General features: G+C 40.7%; 1 protein-coding gene and 1 long non-coding RNA gene across 2 annotated transcripts in view; one reads left to right on the top strand and one right to left on the bottom strand.

Moving 5' to 3' along the window:
- Window positions 1-19,803, top strand: part of ALDH7A1 (aldehyde dehydrogenase 7 family member A1) — a 25,357-nt gene extending 5,554 nt beyond the window's left edge. Inside the window, exons 5-18 of the mRNA XM_005310723.5 lie at window positions 2,369-2,492; window positions 3,591-3,723; window positions 4,030-4,074; window positions 5,575-5,652; window positions 6,925-7,022; window positions 8,475-8,516; window positions 10,780-10,874; window positions 12,459-12,543; window positions 12,806-12,912; window positions 14,179-14,295; window positions 14,835-14,932; window positions 15,109-15,182; window positions 18,039-18,114; window positions 19,282-19,803. Of these exons, the coding sequence (XP_005310780.1) occupies window positions 2,369-2,492; window positions 3,591-3,723; window positions 4,030-4,074; window positions 5,575-5,652; window positions 6,925-7,022; window positions 8,475-8,516; window positions 10,780-10,874; window positions 12,459-12,543; window positions 12,806-12,912; window positions 14,179-14,295; window positions 14,835-14,932; window positions 15,109-15,182; window positions 18,039-18,114; window positions 19,282-19,336 (1,227 nt within the window). The 3' untranslated portion in view covers window positions 19,337-19,803. The remainder of the gene's footprint in view (window positions 1-2,368; window positions 2,493-3,590; window positions 3,724-4,029; window positions 4,075-5,574; window positions 5,653-6,924; window positions 7,023-8,474; window positions 8,517-10,779; window positions 10,875-12,458; window positions 12,544-12,805; window positions 12,913-14,178; window positions 14,296-14,834; window positions 14,933-15,108; window positions 15,183-18,038; window positions 18,115-19,281) is intronic.
- LOC135984344 (uncharacterized) overlaps window positions 10,330-22,817 on the bottom strand; it is a 26,076-nt gene continuing 13,588 nt past the window's right edge. Inside the window, exon 3 of the long non-coding RNA XR_010602281.1 lies at window positions 10,330-10,465. This is a non-coding gene — a long non-coding RNA (uncharacterized LOC135984344). The remainder of the gene's footprint in view (window positions 10,466-22,817) is intronic.

Here is a 22,817-nt window from a genome sequence, read left to right as displayed (position 1 = left end):
TGACTTAAATGGAGTTGGGAGCTAGCACTTGAAAAAAATCATACCTCTAATTCACAAATGGTCTTAAAACTATACTAGGCTCCTGGTTACGCTGTCATCTCCAGTTTCTCCCCTTCCCCTAAGAGCATTGTCCTCAACACACCTGTCAAAACAGGAAAAAATGTAAATGATTCTGAAACTGTCCTCTTTCCAAACAAAGACCTTTACTGTGCTCAACTGTCACCAAGCTGCTTTCCCACCTTTCTGTGAGACAGGGCATTGATACTAGAACGGTCCTGAAAGAAGACTTCCTCTCATACAGAGTTTTTCAACATAAGTTCTTTCTGGTGATCTGAAAAATTGTGAGAACTAAGACTAAGCTTGATAAGTTTATGGAGGGGATGATATGATGGGATAGCCTAATTTGGCAATTAATTGATCTTTGATTATTAGCAGGTAAATATGCCCAGTGGTCTGTGATGGGATGTTAGATGGGGTGGGACCTGAGTTACTACAGATAATTCTTTCCTGGGTGCTGGCTGGTGAGTCTTGCCCACATGCTCAGGGTTTAACTGATCGCCATATTTGGGGTCGTGAAGGAATTTTCCTCCAGGGCAGATTGGCAGAGGCTCTGGAGGTTTTTCGCCTTCCTCTGCAGTATGGGGCACAGGTAACTTGCTGGAGGATTCTCTGCACCTTGAGGTCTTTAAATCACGATTTGAGGACTTCAGTAACTCAGGCTTAGGTTAGGGGAGTGGGTGGGTGAGATTCTTTGGCCTGCGTTGTGCAGGAGGTCAGGCTAGATGATCATAATGGTCCCTTCTGACCTTAAAATCTATGAGTCTATGTGGAGAATGAGGGATTTAGGAGGTGAGATGGTCTGTGAAAGGATCTCAGTAAGTGCTGGTGCAGGATATAAAAAGTCGGAGGATTGCTGCTGTTGGACCATTAGATAGTTTCCAGGATGGAATTAGTGTTCTAGGTACCTCTGTGTTTACTCAGAGTACTGTTTTCCTGCCTAGTGTGGACAGACAGAGGTCTGAAAAATGTGCTAGAGACAGCATGTGATGCAGCTCCGAGTTGCTAAAGCATGAAGTTATTACATGGTTCTCAATCTGATAAGGGAAAAAAAAATACTAGAACCCTGCTTGAAATATATGGCTGCTGTTATACAGGAGATGATCATAATGGTATCTTTGGATCTATGACTCCTCCTAATGAGGTAGGGACGCCCCTCTCTAGTAGTTTCAAACTCCCACCCCTTGCCTTGGGTGAACCCTCTATCAGCCTTTTGGGAGGCAGAAAACACTCCAGCACCTTTACAGATACAGATGAATGTTGGTGGATTAAAAAAAAAAAAAAATTCAAGTGCCCCTCCAACATCCATCCCTTAGTCACAGAGGAGGGCACCTCTTTCCCCTTGTTTGGCTGATCTTGAATGCAGTGTGGTGCAGACTCATAGTGGCCATAAAGATAAGTTGCCCTTTGAACCCAGAACTCAGACTCCTAGCCTGTTGTGTCTCTGCAGCAGTAGCAGGTGCCATGTTCTGCACCCTGCCCTGTCTCATTTGATACAGTTCCACATGGGAAATTATTAGTTAAATTGGAGAAGATGGGGATTAATATGAGAATTGAAAGGTGAATAGCACTGAATAGTCCTTTTTAGGTGCCCATCACGTTGGCGGCTCATAGTCATCCTGCCATCAATCAATACATCTGTGTCTTCTCTGTTGCTTCCAACTGGTAAGTCCCCAGCTTATAGCAAAAATATATAAACTGGCCATCAACAAGTTTAGACTTGAAAAAAGAAGAACGTTTCGAACATCAGAGGAGTGAATTTCTGGAACAGGCTTCCAAGGGGAGCAGTGGAGGCAAAAAACCTAACTGACTTCAAGATTGAGCTTGATAAATTTATGGCATGTAGCAGATCTGTGATTGCTGCCACCAAGTATCTCCAACAGCTGGTGATGAGACACTAGATGGAAAGGCTCTGAGTTACTACAGAGAATTATTTCCCAGGTGTCTGGCTGGAGGGTCTTGCCCACATGCTCAGGGTCTGAGTGGCATATTTGGGGTGGGAAGAAATTTTCCTCCAGGTCAGATTGGCAGTGACCCTGTTTTTTTTTTTTTTTGCCTTTCTCTGCAGCATGGAGCATGGGTCACTTGCAGATTAAAACTAGTGTAAATAGTGGATTCTCCGTAACTTGAAGTCTTTAAATCATGACTTGAAGACTTCAGCCAGAAGTTATGGGTCTGTTACAGGAGTGGGTGGGTGAGGTTCTGTGGCCTGCAATGTGTAGGAGGTCAGACTAAATGATCATGATGGTCCCATCTGGCCTTAAAGTATGTGAGTCTAAAAAATGATCCTGTGTGTTCTTAATGTTGTCAGGTCTCACTAGAGATGGGAAAGATTTTTGTCGAGGGTGTTGGCGAAGTTCAGGAATATGTTGATGTCTGTGACTATGCTGTTGGCTTGTCCCGAATGATCGGTGGACCTGTCTTGCCTTCAGAAAGTAAGCACGTGTATTAAAATTTGTATTTATAAAGTTCTGGATATAATGGAGCTCGTTCTACATTACTGCACTGTAGATTATATATTTATGCAAGTTACCAGTTTACTGTATCTGCAGTTGTGACTTGTTTGATCTATGTGATGATCTGTTTTGGTACTACAGAGTGCATCCATTCTTGTCTCAATTAGAAACTGCATACATACGGTAACAGAGAACTGAGTTCTTCTCCATTAACAAAGTCGCTAAATCAAAGTATAGAATGAGTACAGCAAAATCTAGCTAGTTTGCACTAAGACATGGGAAACCTGTTGACAATTAAACTTTGCAGATTGATGAGTCAGCAAGAAGCATGCTTGTACTTTTGTTTCCCTCATTATCCAACTGACATGATTATTCCTTACAACTAGTTTACCAGCATGCTGTAGAGTACAACTGTAACACAGCATATATTGTATGAGTAATTAATTCCTACAAATAGACTTCATTAAAGCTATTAAAGTTCTGCTGAAAAATGAGATGATGCTGTTTGATGGAAATATCTGGCTTGTGGATTATTGAAATAAGTTTCAGCAGATCATCTAGCTGGAATGTAAACACCCTTTCTATGTATTAAGATACTGCTATGCACCAAGACAACTCTAATTCAATTTTGCTGAAACTGACCTCTCTCTTTTTGTTCCCTAGCAGGCTATCTGCATTAACATTTTTGTGTCTGTCCTAACGGTTATTAGAAAAATACTCTCTGTTATGCAGTAGAGCTTATGCTATGTTTTTGTTCTGATAACTATGCAACTATTGAATGAATTCTGGTGCATTTATCAGCAAGTATCTTATGTTGTGTTAAAAAATGTCCTACAATTGCCAATACAAAGGTAATAAATTGAGTGCTGCCCACATCACTGCAAATAAGATAAGATAAACCATCCACCTACTTCTGATAAACAAAATAGATGGGTCCCAAAAGTCAACAAACTTTGGCTTTGTCTCAGATCCTGAAGATCTGTTGCAGTCCATGCCTTTTCTTTTTTCATTTATTGAGCAAAACAGTCAGGCACGCACACACAATCAAATTGCTCTAATTTGTGTCTTTGTTTTCAGGACCTGGCCATGCCCTTATAGAACAGTGGAATCCTGTGGGATTGGTAGGAATTATCACTGCGTTTAACTTCCCCGTAGCAGTGTATGGTTGGAATAATGCAATTGCAATGATCTGTGGGAATGCTTGCCTCTGGTAAGATGCTCAAATACTTTGCAACAAATACTTTAAACTAAAATGCTGATAGTGGTAGTCTTTGCTCATCACAGCAGATGTAGCTGTAGCTCAGCTTCACTTCACTAGAAGTTCTGGATCCGTAACACCTCTAATGCTAGATACTTAGCTGGAAGTCGCTCAATGTTTAGACACTCAAATCTGAAAATGTCTGGCTAAGCTTACTGTGCCTTACCTCTAACTCTGATTCCTTGCATATTACAAGAGTTGCATAAGGTATTTTGTATTTTTGGGAATGAAAATGATTTTGCATTTTTTTTCTTAAAGGAAAGGTGCTCCTACAACGTCCCTCATTAGCGTAGCTGTTACAAAGTAAGTTTTTGAATATATGTACATATAATTGCTTTTGCACTTTGTCTCTGAGAGCTTGTGGCTGGGACGAGAGTGGCTTTGTCTCCTTCCCCTGCCATACAGACAACAACGTATATTGAATAAATTTGTTCCCTTGGTTGCCCCTTTTTTGAGTCCTCTGCTGAGCAGTAGCAGATGTCTGGGGTCTTGCAGTTCAGATTCTCATTGGAGGAGAAATCAATGATGGAGAGTCTGCGTGATGCTCTAAGTGTAGCATGTTTTGTTTGTGCACATACCAATTCTGAGTGAGACTGTGAAACAGCATGCTGACGCTTCCGGCTTCCAGGAACCTCAGCCCAACACCAATGCCTAGATTTAAGGAAGCAACTTCAGGCTCTGATAAGTGTTAGTTCTTGAGGCAAACTCTCCTGATGCTTGCACAGCGCTCTCTCTCTCTCCTCTCTCTCTCTCCTGAAGTTGCCTCAAAACAGAACCTGGCCTAATCCAAAACTAACAAGCCAGCATGTCTTCCCAAGAATCAAAACTTGCTCACATGCAAAGGAAAAAAAAATTGGACAACTGTAATAGTGCCACTTGGTGACACCTGTGATGACACTATCAATACATTGAGGAGATGGCTTGTATGCACTTTAACCCGTTTTAAGTAATGAAAGTACTACAATATTTACAGTACTTGAGAACATGACCTATGAAGGAAGGCTGAAAGAATTGAGTTTGTTTAGTTTGGAAAAGAGAAGACATGATAGCAGTTTTCAGGTATCTAAAAGGGTGTCATAAGGAGGAGGGAGAAAACTTGTTCACCTTTAGCCTCTAAGGATAGAACAAGAAGCAGTGGGCTTAAACTGCAGCAAGGGAGGTTTAGGTTGGACATTAGGAAAAAGTTCCTAACTGTCAGGGTGGTTAAACACTGGAATAAATTGCCTAGGGAGGTTGTGGAATCTCCATCTCTGGAGATATTTAAGAGTAGGTTAGATAAATGTCTATCCGGGATGGTCTAGACAGTATTTGGTCCTGCCATGAGGGCAGGGGACTGGACTCGGTGACCTCTCGAGGTCCTTTTCAGTCCTAGAATCTATGAATTTATAATACTATTCATTCCTGAGAGTATGCTCCTGCCCCCCCCCTCAAATGCTAGATGCTACTTCTGCGAATAATTTCCTTTCCTTTCCAAAGGAAATACTATGAATTATGCTATAATTGGGATTTTATATGCTCATCTCTCTTCCCTTTGCCAGTTACATCCTGGAAGATGCACTATATTTTAAATATGTGGATTTTGTTATAAGCCTTACTATTACACTGGACAAAGATCTTTTCAGAGAGGAGAATATATTTCTATATAAACAGTGCACCTGATACAGATGATAGACTCTTAATTTTTTTTTTTTTTTTTTTTTTTGCGACAAGGTGAAAATAGTAACTGCTGATTTTTTTTATCGCATGCATCTGACTGAGATCTCTCAAATCCCAGCCTCTCAAGAAATTTCTCTTTTTTTCTAGGATAGTAGCCAAAGTTTTGGAGGATAACAAAGTGCCTGGTGCAATCTGCTCCCTGATATGTGGTGGAGCAGATATCGGGTAGGCAAAACTTCTTGCATTTTGTGGGGAAGGGAATGGCGGAAGGGAGGCTTATGGGAATAGTCTAGTTTGAAAATAGCTTTGCGCTCTCTGAGCCTTGTACTACCACTTAGAAACTAATTGAATCTACCTTGTTTTATTTGCCTCTAACTTGGACATGCCTGTCTATCCAGAGACTCTTTAGCGCAGGAAACATCCTATCTTGATTGTCTGGAAGGCATCCAGCACATTGCTGGCACTACTGTAAATATGTAACTAATAATTTCATGGACCATTGCTGGAACAACCATATTACTAGCTTCCAGTTTGGTGAGGGTATTTGTCCCCATTTTTAACTCTTCCCCTCTCCCCCTACTTCGTAGCCACATCTAACAAACTCTCTGAACAGCCATAAAGAATACAACCTGGGTATAGTCCCTGCTATATCCCTTCCCCCCAACAACCTTCATGGGCATGCCAGTTGGGGATGTTCACTCCCATAGAGGTGCATGTGAGCCCACAAAGTGCCTAAAGCCTTGGCAGGCCTACACCCCAAGTTGTAGTTGACAGCATGGGCCTGATAGCATTAGGTTAGTTGCCATGCCAGTGGTGCTGTACAAACAGCAAACAAGTGCTTAAACAGCTTTGTTCCTGTAGGCAGGGTTAGACTTCAGAGTTAGTGCAGATGTCACGGTACTAGAATCTGACATGGAAATATGGCACTTATTCCGGCACTTAGGATTCTTTGAGTTGCATTCCAATTAGGCACTGACTTGATTCTTTTAAATCTGTTTTGTATTCCTGGCTTTCAAAAGCATAAATGTAACCTTTTGTTATAATTAAGGCTAAGATTTTGTCATGCATATTTTTAGTAAAAATCACAAACAGATCATGGGCAATAAAGAAAGGTCATGGGCTTCTTATGCATGACAAAATGGGGAGTTGTGGAGTCCCCACACCACCCCTGGGAGCTCTTCTGGAAGCTGTGGGGTCCCTCCATCGCCCGTGACCTCCGTGATTTGAGCCCGCAGTGCCTGGGAGCTGCAGGGTCCCCCGCACGGCCCGCGATGGCTGGGAGCTCTGGGCCCCACAGTTCCCAGTTACCATGGTTGATGGGGAGACCCTGCAGCTCCCAGGCGCTGCAGGCTCAAGTCATGGAAGTCACGGAATCCATGACTTCCAAAGACCTCTGTGACAAAATCATAACCCTAGTTATAATTAAGAAACACACTTCTCATGTCAACTTTCTCCAATTGTACACACTTTTGAGGATAGTTGTGTTCTCTTATGTAGCACAGCAATGGCAAGAGATGAGAGAGTGGACCTGCTGTCTTTCACTGGCAGCACTAAGGTGGGCAAGCAGGTGGCACTTATGGTTCAAGAGAGATTTGGTAAGTATGTAGATTTTTGCTTTTTCCCCTTTAAGTGTTTTATTTGTTTAGGAAATGGGGCTGAGAGAACTCTGACAAATAGAACTTCTCAGTTGCCTTTTATTTATTTATTTATTTATTTATTTATTTAAAACTTGTGTTACAAGTGCAGCAGCGAAGCTGCATTTCTGCTAACTCTAGCCTAATCCAGGACTTTTTTAGAGTCTCCTGAAATCTGGCCTCTGCTGTACTCAGTGGGCCTGCAAATTGTTTTTTGATGGCCTCTCTGAATCTACCTGATTCTTGTCTAGTGTGTGATTTAATTTAATATAATGGAGATATCCTATCTCCTAGAATTGGAAGGGACCTTGAAAGGTCATTGAGTCCAGCCCCCTGCCTTCACTAGCAGGACCAAGTACTGATTTTGCCCCAGATCCCTAAGTGGCCCCCTCAAGGATTGAACTCACAACCCTGGGTTTAGCAGGCCAATGCTCAAACCACTGAGCTATCTCTCCTCCTGATGATGCCACTGTGGTCAGCACTGATTTCTGGGAGGGGTCAACAAAATTATCCATGCGTAACTGCCTCTCCGGACCCAAGTGTAGCTGCCCCATCTTTTCCTTTTTTTTTTTTTTTTTAAAGAAAGGGAGAGGGTGTGTTATCATCAGGATATCACAAATTGCCTCTGCTGCAGAAGTGTTGCTGAATCCTGGATCCATGCCCGGTTGTCAACATCTAGATATTTTCAATGGACTATTCTCCGCATAAACCAAAAGCCTTGGGCCACTATCCCTCCATTTGAGGATTTTGGGTTGCATTTTGCACTTTCTTCAGTCACTCCCTGATTTGAACTATATAATTCAGAGCAGCTTTCGCTATCAAGGCTCATCAAAGAATGGAAGGCCATACCTTCCTCCAAATTTAGAGATTTAGGACACTTGCCAGCAGGGCCGGCTCCTGGCTTTCTGCCGCCCCAAGTGGCGCAAAAAAAAAAAAAAAAGAGTCGCGGCAGCGCGATCGCGCCACTCCACTCTTCGGCGGCAATTTGGTGGCAGGTCCTTCGCTCCGAGAGGGACTGAGGGACCCGCCGCCGAAGACCCGGACGTGCTGCCACTTGGTATTGGCCGCCCCAAGCACCTGCTTCTTTAGCTGGTGCCTGGAGCTGGCCCCGCTTGCCAGGAAAATAAGCACAAGTGCTAATTTTTCTTGCTGATCCCCTTTGATTTCATTATCATCTCTCTCATTGTCCATGTCTTTCACACGCTGCACTACTTTAGTGTTTTTTAAAAAAAAATTTTAAACCAAAAACTTTCACTGTAGGATAGACTGTGTTACCCTTAGTTCTTGAGTAGTACCATTGGTTTCAGTGGGAGCATTCATGGAATAAGGTATTAGTCACTGTACAGGGACAGTCTATGATTGTTACTCACAACTAGCTTCTTAACTCACATTATTATTTACTTATTTTAACAGGACGGAGTCTGTTAGAGCTTGGTGGAAACAACGCCATTGTTGGTAATACACAGTATAATAATCTCTTCTCATACAAGTTACTTCTAATGTTAATATTGTGTTCATAGTAGACTAATCTTTTTATCAGGGATTGTCGTCTTATGTGTATGGAAAGTACCTAGCATATAGTGAATGCTATCACAGCTGAAGGCCCAGATTTAATAAGTTCCTTGGGCAAGTACCTGACTTGAAACACATGAAATACCCTGCTGAATCAGGACTAAATAATATGTGACTAATGATCCCTCCCCCTCCACACACACCTCCCTTCTCATGAGCAGTCTTCTACCTCCCAGCTCTCAAGGCGCTACATCCTAGTCACCATCTTCCAGTCAAGGACTAGATGGAAATCCCTTTTGTCTGTCAGTGCCTCTCCTTAACTGGCCAGAGGGATCACTGTGGAACAAAACACCCTTAAAAAGCTGAACAGGCAGCCTCTGATCTTGGCATTGAGAGATGGGCATTATAAATTGCACCCAGGTGTCTCACATGGTTGTTCTGAACATAAACACTGGATCATAAGACTTCTATTTTATAGGGTTTCTCAAGCTAAAAATAGTAAAGCTACTACCTCTGTTCTCTATTAACTGAAAACTGTAATATCTGAATTTATTTTTCGCAGTTGTTGCTTTTTCCAACTTTGCTTTATTTATTTTTGCATTGCACTCTTCTTGGGCGATAAGTCTAGAATGGTCATTTTTCCATCCTGGTTGTTGTGTACTAGCGCACTGCTGTTCTGGGTTTGCAGTATTGTAAGGGACAAACTAATTTAGGAAAATACAAGTGAAAGGTCAAGAAAAATGTGTCTATGTATTGGGCCTGGGGGGGGGGGTGTGGTTTTATTTATTTTTCTGATATATTCAAATTATGGGATATAAACTATATCACTTGAGAACCATGTTTAAGGATGGCTTTAATTGGGGGGTAGCTGTGTTTTTAGTGTTCTAGAATATATTTATACTTAAGGGCCAGCCAATAGGCATATAATTTTGGGAAAACATTCTTAAGAAAAATATCTACTTCCCTCTTTGTTGTCCAGTAGCATAGTTCAGATTTAAGTATCTTAAAGCCTGATCTAGTGCCCATTAAAGTTGATGTGAGACTTTCCATTGACTTCCAGGGAGTTGGATCAAGGTCTTGGGGAGCTGCGGGGAGCAGCTCGGGTAGCTATACACGGGCTACCTCTGCTTGAGCTAATGTGCTACAAGATCAGTGTGGCCATGGCAGCATGGGCTGCAGCTCAGGGTAGGTACTCCAGTTTGTACCCAGCAGGTCAGGCGAGATTGTACTTGAGCAGCTAACCCGAGCTGCAGCTTGTGCCACTGCAGCCACACCAATATTAACATACTAGCTCACGCTAGCACATGTATGACTACCTGAGCTGGGAATTGTACCTCCTTGCTGCTATGTAGATATAACCTTAATGGGGGCAGGAGAAATGCACGCTAGTTAACACTTGATGTCCTGGTACACTTTTTCCCCCTCTGTTGCACACTTTTAGCCTTCTTAGATTGTTGAATTTCCAACCTTGCTAATGGATATCAAATCCCTCTGAAACTTGTGTTAAGTTTTATTTCTATGTCTTGTGGCAGGAAGTAGCATAGATTATCTTCCTGTTGTTTTAAACATACTGCCTTTTGTGGTCATGGTCTTGTTTAGGTGACAGGGTAAAAGTTGCCTGATCATTTTTGCCTTTTATTTAATAATCTTGTAAACCTACAAAGTTCCTGCTGGCTAATCTGTCTGAAGTCTTTTTGAACAGTCAAATCCCAGTATGACACCAGTTTGGGCTATATTAATTTTTAAATTTACCACTTCTTTTTCTGCTTCATGATTTTTTATTTTCTTTTGGTGCCCTGGGTCCACTGAATTAGTCACTTGTACCCTTTGGCATTGATCCTCCATGCTATCTGACCTTCCTTTGGTGTTGTTTCTCCAGGCAATCTGGGTTCCTGTCAAGCAGAATAGAGAGGGGAGGGATGCAGGAAGCGGGTTGCAGTTTCTTGATTCACAATCAAGTTGTGTTGCTTGGGGAACTTTGTTCAAAGTGGCCTGGAGAACCAAACCTTTGTGCTTAATTCCAAATACATACAGGAAACTAATTTTAAAGTGTTCTTAACCTACACTATTCATTCATCTCTTTGCTAGTGCTACCCGAAAGGCCTAATAGAGTTTACTATGTTGACTAATTTATGTCCACTGAATTTAGAGGCGCTTGGAACCAGAAGCCAATAACTTACACCTTGATGTTCAATTCCTCTTTAAGTGTTTGAAGATGCAGATCTTAACCTAGTCATCCCCTCTGCTCTATTTGCTGCTGTGGGGACAGCAGGCCAGAGATGCACAAGTGCCAGAAGGCTGGTGAGTACATATGTATTGTACAGTTGGGATAGTTAAATCATCCAGTATGAAGGAGGAGAACAGTCAGGAGTATTCTTAAAACATACTTCAAATGCATCTAAAGCCAGTGCGACAGGAAAAATGACTGTTTAACCTGCGGGTCATGATTTTAAGTTCCAGAACTTTTTCCTTACATGTGTTTATTTAAAAATACACAATGACACTAAAACTAAAATATAAAATCTAACATTTCTCATCCTTTATACTCATTGAATTTCACTTTGCTTTCATTGCCAAGGCAGTCATCTTCATTTATTTGAAATATACTGCAGTTTCTGCTAGCAGGTTTGGATTATAGCATATAGGGATTTTCTTTGGTTTTTAAAAAAGTAATTTCCATCATATTAAAATTGTTTTGACTATCTCTGTTGATATCCTTATTATTTTGTAAAAGCTTATTTTAACAAAATCTAAATATTGGAGACTAATTTAACCAATGTCCCTTTTTTAGATGAATAGTTACTGAACAAAACCATAATTTGAGCAGGAAAACTTCAACTAGTTTGCCCGGTCTAGGATTCTAAAACTAATGTGTTTAGTGCTCAAATATTTTGTCTAATTATTACACTTCAGGCTTCAAAGCCAAATTAAAAATAAAAACTAGTCTGTCTTGCAGCAGTATTACAGATGTCAGTTGTTTGGCCACCATAAAAAGTTCAAGTGCAATTTTGGTATGAGGAACAACTTCTCAAACTCAGTATAAGCTTTAGAAAGACATTTATAATGAATGAGGGAGATCCACTGTAAATGAATGTTGCAAATTAACCATAAGCAAACAAAGCAAGAATAATATATCAGTGTGTTTTCACCATTTATTTTGACTTGTATTTAGTTTTAAATTGATAGCTTGAATCTTAGCATGAGACTTCACAGCAGTAACTTGATATCAAAGTTCACTTGAGATGGGGAACAGCACTTTTTTTTTTTTTTAAATTGACTGAAGTGTGAAGATTAGCAAGGCTCTACTATAAATTTCAGTACTTTTGTAGTGAGAGAGGCTGCATGTCTTCAATTTTCAGTCCAGTGAGTGGGGTAGGATGGGGTGAGAGAAAATATTTCAGAGTTGCTAACTAAATCTTAAATCTATTTATCTTCTCTTTGTATTACAGGGGACTGATTCAACAGGCATTTTGTTGCTAACTCTCTCAATATTATCATGAGTCTTATGATATTTGGAAGGTTTTTTCCCCTAAAAATCCCCAGGTTATAGCATTTTATGTGTATGTGTGTAATCTCAACTTTTCATTTGGAAAAATATGCTTTTTAGACCTTGTGGAGAAAAGCTTTGAAAATGTGTTCTGGGTGTCCCCTGAAGACCCAGAAATCAGAAGGCAAATTAAGACTCCCTTTTTAAAAAAGAGAATAGTTTTTAAGCCAGTCTCATGATTTTTGAGGCCTTATTTAGGCTTTTATTGAATGCTTGAGGTTGATTATACAGCTCCTATTCTTCAGGGATGCCCAAAGCTCAACACACAAAGTTTTGCAAATTTCAACAGCTGTGACATATTACTAACTGTTTCATAAAACTCTTGTGACTCTCTTTAGTTCTTGCATGAAAGCATCCATGATGAGGTGGTGGAGAAACTTGCTAAGGCCTATGCACAGGTTCGCATCGGCGACCCATGGGACTGTAAGTAGGGTTTTATTTTATTTGCTCCTACTTATAGAGGGAAAAGACTATTACAAAATGATTGAGTTAGCTTCAGTTAGAATAGGAGCTGTGAAATAGGGAGGAGGAATCTAATTAATCCTAATTGTTTTGTTTATCTTGGACACATTAAATGGCTATTTTCCCAGCTATCATGGTGATAGGCATGTTAGAAATGTATACAGTTGTCCTAAAATAATGTCTTTGATCTTTACGCCATATGTAATATGTTTTTACTTTTCAGCCACCACTCTGTATGGGCCTCTCCACACTAAACAAGCAGTGATGATGTTCCTTGATGCAGTGGAACAAGCCGAACAGCAGGGTGGCTCTGTGGTGTATGGTGGGAAGGTGATTGTTTTTACTATCCGGGCTGTTAGAATAGAGCATCAGAAAAATGACCACAGATTGGTGGGTCACGGAGAACCCAGATCATATTCCGACTGGTTGTATGAAGCTGTAAGGAGCTTCAAATATATAAGTCTATCAAATCCGACACATGGTGGGTGGGGATGGCTCCATCTGACATCTGAGGCAACATGTTTTAGAGAATTGAGGTGAGTCTGGGAAAATGAAATCCTGAGTTCAATGTCAGCTGTGCCACTAACACAGTGTCTGGCCCTGGACAAGTCTCTTGCACTTTCCCCAATCTGTGGAAAGAGAATTCTGCTTTCCTTATTCCTGTGTTGTTTAATTGCAGTTCACATTTTCACACAAAGAAAAGCAGCTCCCCTCCCCTCCAAACCCTGGCCTCCCATTCTCAATGAAACACTGGAGCTGGGGCTCTGAACGACATCCCGAGTCATGTAGGCATCCCTGTGGAGCAGGATAATAAGCTCTTATCCAGGCCTTCAATTTGGATTATTGCAATCTCCTCCCTGACACCCATATCTTTCCCAGGTTTCTGGCTGGTGGGTCTTGCCCACATGCTCAGGGTCTAACTGATCACCATATTTGGGGTAGAGAAGGAATTTTTTCTTAGTTCAGATTGGCAGAAACCCTGGGGGTGGAGGGAATTTGCCTTCCTCTGCAGCATGGGGCACGGGTCACTTGCTGGTTTTAACTAGTGTAGCTGGTGGATTCTCCGTAACTTGACATTTTTAATTTGTGATTTGAGGACTTCAGTAACTCAGCCAGAGGTTAGGGTCCCATTACAGGAGTGGGTGGGTGAGGTCCTGTGACCTGTGTGCAGGAGATCTCACTAGATGATCATGATCGTCCTTTCTGGCCTTAAAGTCTTTGAGTTTTTGTCTCCACCTTCAGTGCATTCAGAACATAGCCACTCAAGTGACCTTCCCTGCTTGCCATTCACAACACAGATGGGAAGAGGGAAGCTTACTGTCTGTAGGGTCACTTTGCAATTTGATTTTGTGTGTATAATTGTATGTGTAATGCTGTACATTTTGCTCATCTATTTTCTGGATGTGTTACTAAGTAGAACTTGGTTCAGTGTGTTCAGTTTAGCTACTTATGGAAGGTTTTCCGTTTCTCATTGCAAGATATAGTTACTGCATCCAAACTCTGAATGGGATGCACTAAGTGTACCTAGTTCCTAAGCCAAATACTGATTTGTCTGAAGTAATAACTTGGCTATCACTTTTTGTGTGTGTTTTGAAGGTTCTAAATCGCCCTGGTAACTATGTTGAACCAACAATTGTGACTGACCTTCCCCATAATGCATCCATCGTGCACACTGAGACATTTGCCCCCATTCTTTATGTGCTGAAATTCAAGGTAAAAACAAACCAACAGAAGGAGGAGTTAATTGAGCTTTGGTCCAGTGTTATTTCAATAGTGCATATGGCCTGTATGTTAAATTGAAGCATGCAAGGGGGAGAGGGAGGATGAGAGAAGTATTCCCAAGTGTGTGTCATGTTCATGAAACTGTCCTAATTAGGTGTATTATTGGCCAATTATTATGGTTCTCAACTGTAGGGGTATCTGGCATAACTGCATAGCTTAGGACTTGGTTATGTTTATATATCTTATTTAAAAAGCACCCAGGCTTAAAGATGGTAGTCTATACGGGACTGTAGATGATTATTGCATACATTGGAGTGGGGGGGGGGAAACTTTGTCATTGCCTTTCTGTACAACCAGTGTGTGCAGGCATGCTAATATATGACTAGGTATACAGCTATTTGCCATGTGATTAACATGATGCAACATGGCACTAGTTTAAGTTAGCATTCTGTTTTTCATGGTACCTTTTTGTGGTGTTCACTGCTTATCTTCAGTAGTCCTGGCATAACTACTTATGTACTTCCTTCCAGACAGAAGAAGAGGTCTTTGCTTGGAATAATGAAGTAAAACAAGGTCTCTCTAGCAGCATTTTCACCAAGGATTTGGGCAGGATTTTCCGCTGGCTTGGGTATAACTCTTATATTTTTCCTCTTTCTAAAACACAGGATTGTCTAATTTGCAAACACTTAGTCAAACATTACTTCTTCAACATTAAAGCCTCTTTTAGAGAAGACACCTGGCTCTTTTCCTTACCATGTGACTACAGAAGTTCACATCGTTTGTCTATCTTGTCTTTGCTCTTAGGCCTAAGGGATCAGACTGTGGTGTTGTAAATGTCAACATTCCAACCAGTGGGGCTGAAATTGGAGGTGCTTTTGGTATGTTAATTACATTTCCTACCTTGATGTTTTGGAACAAATTGATAGATTTAACAGTAGTAAGTTGGACCAGGACCAGATGGTATTCACCCAAGGGTTCTAAAGGAACTCAAATATGAAATTGCAGAATTACTAACTCTGGTATGTTAACTATCATGTAAATAAGCCTCCGTACCAGATGACTGGAGGACAGCTAATGCGACGCTGATTTTTAAAAAAAGGCTCCAGAGGCAATTCTGTCAATTACAGGCCAGTAAGCCTGACTTCAGTATCAGGGAAAGTTGGTTAAAACTATAGTAAAGAAAAGAATTATCAGACACATAGATGAACACGATTTGTTGGGGAAGAGTCAATATGGCTTTTGTAAAGAGAAATCATGCCTCACCAATCTATAAGAATTTTCTGAGGGAGTCAACAAGCGTGTGGACAAGGGTGATCCAGTTGATATAGTGTAGTTGGACTTTCAGAATGCCTTTGACAAGGTCCCTCACCAAAGGCTCTTAAGCAAAGTAAGCAGTCATGGGATAAGAGGGAAGGTCCCGCTCATGGATCAGTAACTGGTTAAAAGATAGGAAAAATAGTAGAACTAAATGGTCAGTTCTCACAGGGGACAGAAGTAAATAGGATCCTCCAAGGACCAGTGCTGTTCAACATATTCATAAATGATTTGAAAAAGGGGTTAACAATGAGGTTGCAAAGTTCACAGTCAATACAAAACACTTGCATCTGAAGAAGTGAGGTTCTTACCCACAAAAGCTTATGCTCCCAATACTTCTGTTAGTCTCAAAGGTGCCACAGGACCCTCTGTTGCTTTTTACAGATTCAGACTAACACGGCTACCCCTCTGATACTAGTCAATACAAAATTACTCAAAATGGCAGTCAGCTTTGGACTTTACTAGTAGTTACAAAGGGATCTCTCAAAACTGGGTGACTGGGCAACAAAATGGCAGATAAAATTCACTGCTGATAAATGCAAAATAAAGCACACTGGAAAATATACTATCTCAACTATACATACAAAATGATGGGGTTTAAATTCGCTGTTACCACACAAGAAAGATCTTAGAGTCATTGTGGATAGTTCTCTGAAAACATCCAGTCAATGTGCAGCAGTTGTTAAAAAAGTTAACAATGTTAGGAACTATTAGGAAAGGGATTGATAATGAAAGAGAAAATATCATCATGCCACTCCATAAATCCATGGTATGCTGACATCTTGAATACTGTGTGCCGTTCTGGTCGCTCCATCTCAAAAAAGATATTGGAATTGGAAAAGATACAATGAAGGGCAACAAAAATGATCAGAGTTATGGAACAGCTTCCATATAAGGAGAGATTAAAAAGATTGGGACTGCTCAACTTAGAAGAGAGATGTTTGGGAGGGGAGGAATGTGATAGAGGTCTATAAAATCATGAATGGTGTGGAGAAAGTGAATAAGGAAGTGTTATTTGCTCCTTCACATAACACAAGAACCAGAGGTCACCCCATGAAATTAATAGGCAGCAGGTTTAGAACAAACATAAGGAAGTGCTTCTTCATCCAACACACAGTCAACCTGTGGAACTCATTGCCAGGAGATGTTGTGAAGGCCAAAAGTATAACTGGGTTCAAAAAAGAATTAGATAAGTTCATGGAGGATTGGTCCATTAGTGGCTATTACCCTAGATGATCAGGGACACAACTTCATGCTCTGTGTCCCCCTAAACCTCCAACTGCCAGAAGCTGGAACTGGACTATAGAGCATGGATCATTTGATAATTGCCCTGTTCTGTTCATTCCATCTGAAGCATCTGGTACTGGCCACTGTCAGAAGACAGGATTCTGGGCTAGATAGACCATTGGTCTGAATCAGTGTGGCCATTCTTATGTTCTTATGATGCTTTTAGATGATCATATCCTACAGTAATGGGGCCTATGGTATAAACCTGAGGTTCAATTTTTAAAAACAAACAAACATGTTTTTTGTTTTTTTCCCTTATGAACATTATTTTCTTCTTGCATAGCTTCTGGTAAAGACTAGTCACAGCATTGCCACTTTAAGAATAGCTTATTTCAGGTCTTCTGACCACTTGATTTTTAAGGCCAAAATCTGCCCAATTTCCTCACTGTAAATCTACGGAAAATAATATTATTGCTCTGCATTTATGCTAGTGTAGCAGAGACTAGAATTTGGCCAGTGGCAAATTTTCCGTTCCATTAAAAAAAAAATCTTTATTTAATAAAAGGATAGCATATGGAACATTTCTTGCTATGAAGGAAAGGTAACCCAAAATACCTTGATGATGGGTAACAACCTCTCACTGGGCTGAGAGCACAAACTATTAAAACCAAAATTCCAATTGCTGCATGCATAAGAAAAATGGCTTTTAGAGAACCGCTATGCATGTTGTTATTGAAACTTGATTCCACATCGTGCCAGCTACTGAACTTCTTCCTAAGGGGATCTGTAAAACATATATTCACCTTTGGCACTTCTCTCTCCTAAACCTCCCAACCCTGAAACAAAACAAAATAAAACTGCCATAGCATTGCTCTCACACTACATAGTTATTTTCTCCAGTTAAAACCAACCATTCGCATAATACAGTTGTCAACAGGAAGGCAGAGAGACAAAGTGGGTGAAGGCCAGCATTTTCAGCCTGAGTATGGGGAGGTGGGTCTCTGTTTTTCTTGTAAAGTGGGGGAAGGAGAAGAGCTTTTTTACTTCTGAGAGTTTTAATTGAACTTATTAAAAAAAACCTCTCATCCTCCCCGCAGTACAAATATAACTTTGGTTGAAGTGTGGGAGCATAAAATAACCACAAAGGAGCTTCTAGCCCTCAGTGGTGTAAATATATTTTTTTTTTTGGTAAGGTGGTGAAAAGCACACTGGCGGTGGAAGAGAATCTGGCAGCGATTCATGGAAACTGTACATGAGAAGGTCCACTTGGTAAGAGCTAGGCTTACATAATTTATATACAAATCAACGTAAAAATGCACAGGTAAACTTGATAAAGTTGATCTCTTACAACTGAAGATTTACAAGCTAACTTCCCACAGCAGCAGTAATAGTCCCTTAGCGGTAGTGTGGACACTACTGGAACTTCCTAGCTAGTAGCAGTCTCAGAGATTGGTCAGTGGTCTGTTGGCTAGACTGCCCAAAGAGCTACAGAGACCAACAGATTTTTGTAACAAATAGTTCATTATTACAGAGCAGGAGATAACCAATTACAGATATAATCTGCCCTTTTTTTAAGAACAAGAAGGAGATATATTCATCCAGGAAGGAAGGAAGTAGGGTACTAAAAACATCTAATACAAGGCCAAAAATCTAGATTCCCCTCTTTTCCAAAAAGGATGGGTAAGTCCTGGCATCTATAGAAGGAATTATCTTTTTAAATATATTCGTTTCAATCTTCCTGATCTTGAACTTGACTGAGTAAAATATAATTGCTCTGATTTGTAAGGAAATCTGTGAGGTTGCCTCTACAGAGAGTAAGGCAGACCACTACTGACAGTGGCAAGTATATAGGTAAATACTTAATGTCTATGAATGTCCATGTTTACTGGGCGACTATTGACACACAGCAGCAAACACCTGTCCTGAACCATATGTATGCCAATAACTAACATCCTTGTTTCTGTATGCAGAGGGCCACATAGTAAGGGTGACCAGATGTCCTGTTTTTAAAGGGACAGTCCCATTTTTGGGGACTTTTTCTTATATAGGAGCCTATTACTCCTCACCCCCGTCCCGTTTTTTCACAGTTGCTGGTTACCCTACACATAGTATAGACTAGGAAGCAGAAGTTGCTTTCAGTAGTAGAAGTAATTTGAAAGACATCAGTCTGCCACAACACTCTTGGTTGGAGACACATGGAGGATTATATATTCTCTTCAATCTGGTGAAGAGGAGGTAGTTAGGAAGGGGATGCAATCCTCCTGTGATGCCCAATTTCTACAGTATAGAGATTGGTAAAAATGACTTTTCGCCATTCTTTTTAATTTAAAACAAACTGGCAAATGCATTAAGGAAGGCTTGTATACATGAAACAGTTCTTGTAATTGATTTCAATGATCAAGTCTATTTCCTAAATTCTTCTTGTTTCTCTTTCAGTACAATCAACTACAGCAAGGATTTGCCTTTGGCTCAAGGAATCAAGTTTCAATAACAACCTTGTGAGAGGGGGTATCCTGAAAACTCCTGACATTTCAGAGCCATGCACTTTCTAATTTTGACTGAGATAATGATCTGAAACTATACTGCACCAAAATAAACGCAGCAGCTACAATACTTCTGTGTCAGAAAGCCAATTGTTATATTTTGCATCAATTTCAATAATGTATCAAATTCTTATTTCAGTTCTGAAAAGTAAATTACATGATGTTTGAGGGAAGGGTTTTGCATTGCATTAAAGTGGCCTGCAGGATTTTACAATGCCTTTTCTATGTGCTGCAGTGTCAGCAGAATTTCTATGCCCTTGTCCAAACACTGACCTTGCTGTGGGTGTGGTTGTTAGATCCACGCTTCAGAAATGCATGTTCAGTGTTTAACCAATACCTTGTCCCATATCAGGGACTGTAGTACAGGGGCTGCTGATCCTCTCTTAAATGTATAAATAAAAGCACATTTCAGAGACTCATGATGCTTGACTTTTTTTCCCATGAGTGACTTAGGGTTAGGACTCTTCGACTTACTGGCCCCATTTTCTCCCTGCTGATAGTTCAGTATCAGAAGTGCCCTGGGGCTGGATGGACCATTTGATGTTCCTTGGCTATCAGTCAGCAAGGAGGACCCCATCCCTTGTACTGGGACATAAAAGATAAGATCATGGGAAATGGTTCCTGCTCCTGTACTCTGGGCTACTCCAGTTGGCAACTGGGGATTGAGTCATGGGGCCAGATTGTCCTTCGTGTTATGTGCCTTTTGGGCCACTCCATCAGCATAAAGAAGCCGTAGACCTGGTGCTGGGGAATATCCTTAGGAAAGGAGGAGTCCCCAGGGAAGACGGGTTTGTTGGTGAGAAACAGGGTGGCCACAGTGCTATTGCACTCCAGATATGCTCAACAGCCACAATGGCCACTGGTAAATTACAGCAACCCTGAGGGGGTCAGCTGGAAGCTACACCTAGAATCAAAGAGGTGCAAAGGTGGCTTTAAGATGGTCCCCTTTTCCCAATCCTGTGCTGAGCAGATCGTGGGCCAAGCAGGCATTGGGTTGGTGGTAATCTGGTCAGTGTTATAATATACACAGCTGTGCTGAAGGCTAGTTTTCTCCCCAAACCTCCATGCAGAGGATTCCATAATTGCAGAACATGCTGATGTGTTCAGTTTGGGCTTTAACCCAGGGCCACAACATAGATCTATAAATCATGCGCTATCACATGAGATTGGCAACAAATGTCACAATCCTGCTTCTTGCAGCACTAGCTCAGTCTCTTCATAGCATGTAATAATTTTTTATGTAAAACAAAGGATAGATTATTAACTTAAAATACTTGATAATTCCATAGCATGGAATTTTGGGTGGCACTTTCTAAAGAGCTGGAAGCTGACCTGACTCTGCTACAAGAGAAGTCAATGGGAATTTTAGCAGACCTAGGCCAATGCTGAACATTTTTGAATGTCCCAGCCTTTGATTGTAAACTGACTGGTATTTCAAATAGGACATGGTCTTCGTAGAGACACAGAAGTGCATCGCTTGAGACATTCAAAACTAGAACACCCAGTCCCCCAGCAGCAGATGGATCACTAGTCATTACATGATTAAACTGTTTCCCCTTCTTGATGCTCCTCAGTTCTTGCAGAGACTTCAGGGAAATTCTCAGTTTCAAGCACCTCTGCGGCTACCCTTGTTTACTGCTGACTATTGCCATCATTTATCTACTTTATAGAGAATAAGTAACAAGCACCTGCATATTATTGGGATTATAATTCCATCTAGAGGTTTGCTCATCTCACAAATCATGAGATCAAAGCTCATGTTGTTAGTGTAGTCGCTAGAATTTGATCTGGAATTACAGTTCAATCCTTCACCGTGTGACTGGTTGTATTTTAACACATTCATCAGATTCTTAGACTACTCCTGCTACCCTTCGGTGATTCTAGCATCTCTGTAAAAATGGGTAACTAGACATCTCTGATTTGGTCACCAGAGTGGTTTTCATTGAAGCTGGTTTGGGGAGGGTGTAAATGATGGTGGGGAAGTTTTTGGCATGGATACTTGTACCATAGATTAGATGCCTATAGCAGCAGTATATATTGCCTAGGGAGGTTGTGGAATCTCCATCTCTGGAGATATTTAAGAGTAGGTTAGATAAATGTCTATCAGGTATGGTCTAGACAGTATTTGGTCCTGCCATGCGGGCAGGGGACTGGACTTGATGACCTCTCGAGGTCCCTTCCAGTCCTAGAATCTATGAATCTATATGGTGAATTAATAAAAGTCAGATAAGTTCAGACTAAACTGTATTAACTGTCATTTGATTGTTTGAATATTTATGAAATATATGTTCTAGAGCTGCTAGTGAGCTACATAATGCAGTTTGCCATATAATGCAACTGCTGTTGGTGGCTTCAGCTGGTTCATAAACTTTACTATTGAATGTGAAACATCAGTTAATTGCAAATGTTACAAGGTGGTCAATAATTAATTTCTTAGTACAGTATCATTTACTATGAAATGATCTTGAAGAGAAGACACTTGCAAATGCCTTCCTTTTGGGGGGGCATTTTTATTTGTAGCCAATGAAACACATACATTCTACTAGTGCCTTTTCTTTTATAAGCAGTGTAGCAGTGGCTTCTGTCACTAACTAATCATGAAAAATCACCTACAAATCCATGGGAAAGAATTGCTGTTCCCATTATGTTCCATTGTATCCTAGCACAGTTTGTAATAAGAGAGTAAACTACCAGCCTGATGGCATCGGAATTGCTTTCAGGCTCAATAACTAGTGGATGCTACTAGCTTACAGTGAGTCTCAGGTTGGATTTTTGCAAATAGCTGCCCTGCGATGCTAAATTAACAACCCTGAAAGTCTTCGCAGTCATCGTCTAGTACTAATACAACAGCAAATTCAGAATTGCCTACTGCATATATTATAACATCATGCTGCTCTTTCTGTGATATCCCTCTTACAAATCTATGTGTTTGCTGCTGATCATCATAGGGATTCAAAACCTTGTGGTTACCAGAACTCTAATTTGATGCCACTGTCTCTACTGTATGAAAAACCAATCAACTTGTATTGAAATCAGTGGAAGTCTTTGCATTAGTTTCAATGGAAGCTGTCCCTAAATTGATGGTCATGCTCAAAAGCTCTTTGCCAGCTTGTCTTGTGAAACATACGTCACATTCCTCCTGCATAATGTAGCTCACTAGATACACACTACATAAATGTGTACTGCTAATGTCAAAAATAGACTGGGTGCAAGGGAAGGGGTAGAAGGGAGATATGAATTATTAAAGATGTATATATTGGAAAGGATGTTGTTCAAGAGGTTATTTCTACATGAGGCAGATGGGTTGCAAGTACTTTTGCAGTATCCTTTACATAGTTCTCGAAGTGTAGTGAGGTCTGCTTGGCTAGTGTTCATGTATCAATGAAATCTTGCATAAATGAAGCTGTGAAAGTGCAAATTATTTTTTGA

This window comes from Chrysemys picta, chromosome 6, assembly GCF_011386835.1.
Source record: "Chrysemys picta bellii isolate R12L10 chromosome 6, ASM1138683v2, whole genome shotgun sequence".
NCBI classification, from domain to species: domain Eukaryota; kingdom Metazoa; phylum Chordata; order Testudines; family Emydidae; genus Chrysemys; species Chrysemys picta.
The sequence above is the reverse complement of the archived record's forward strand: the minus strand, read 5'-3'. Positions and strand labels throughout refer to the sequence as shown.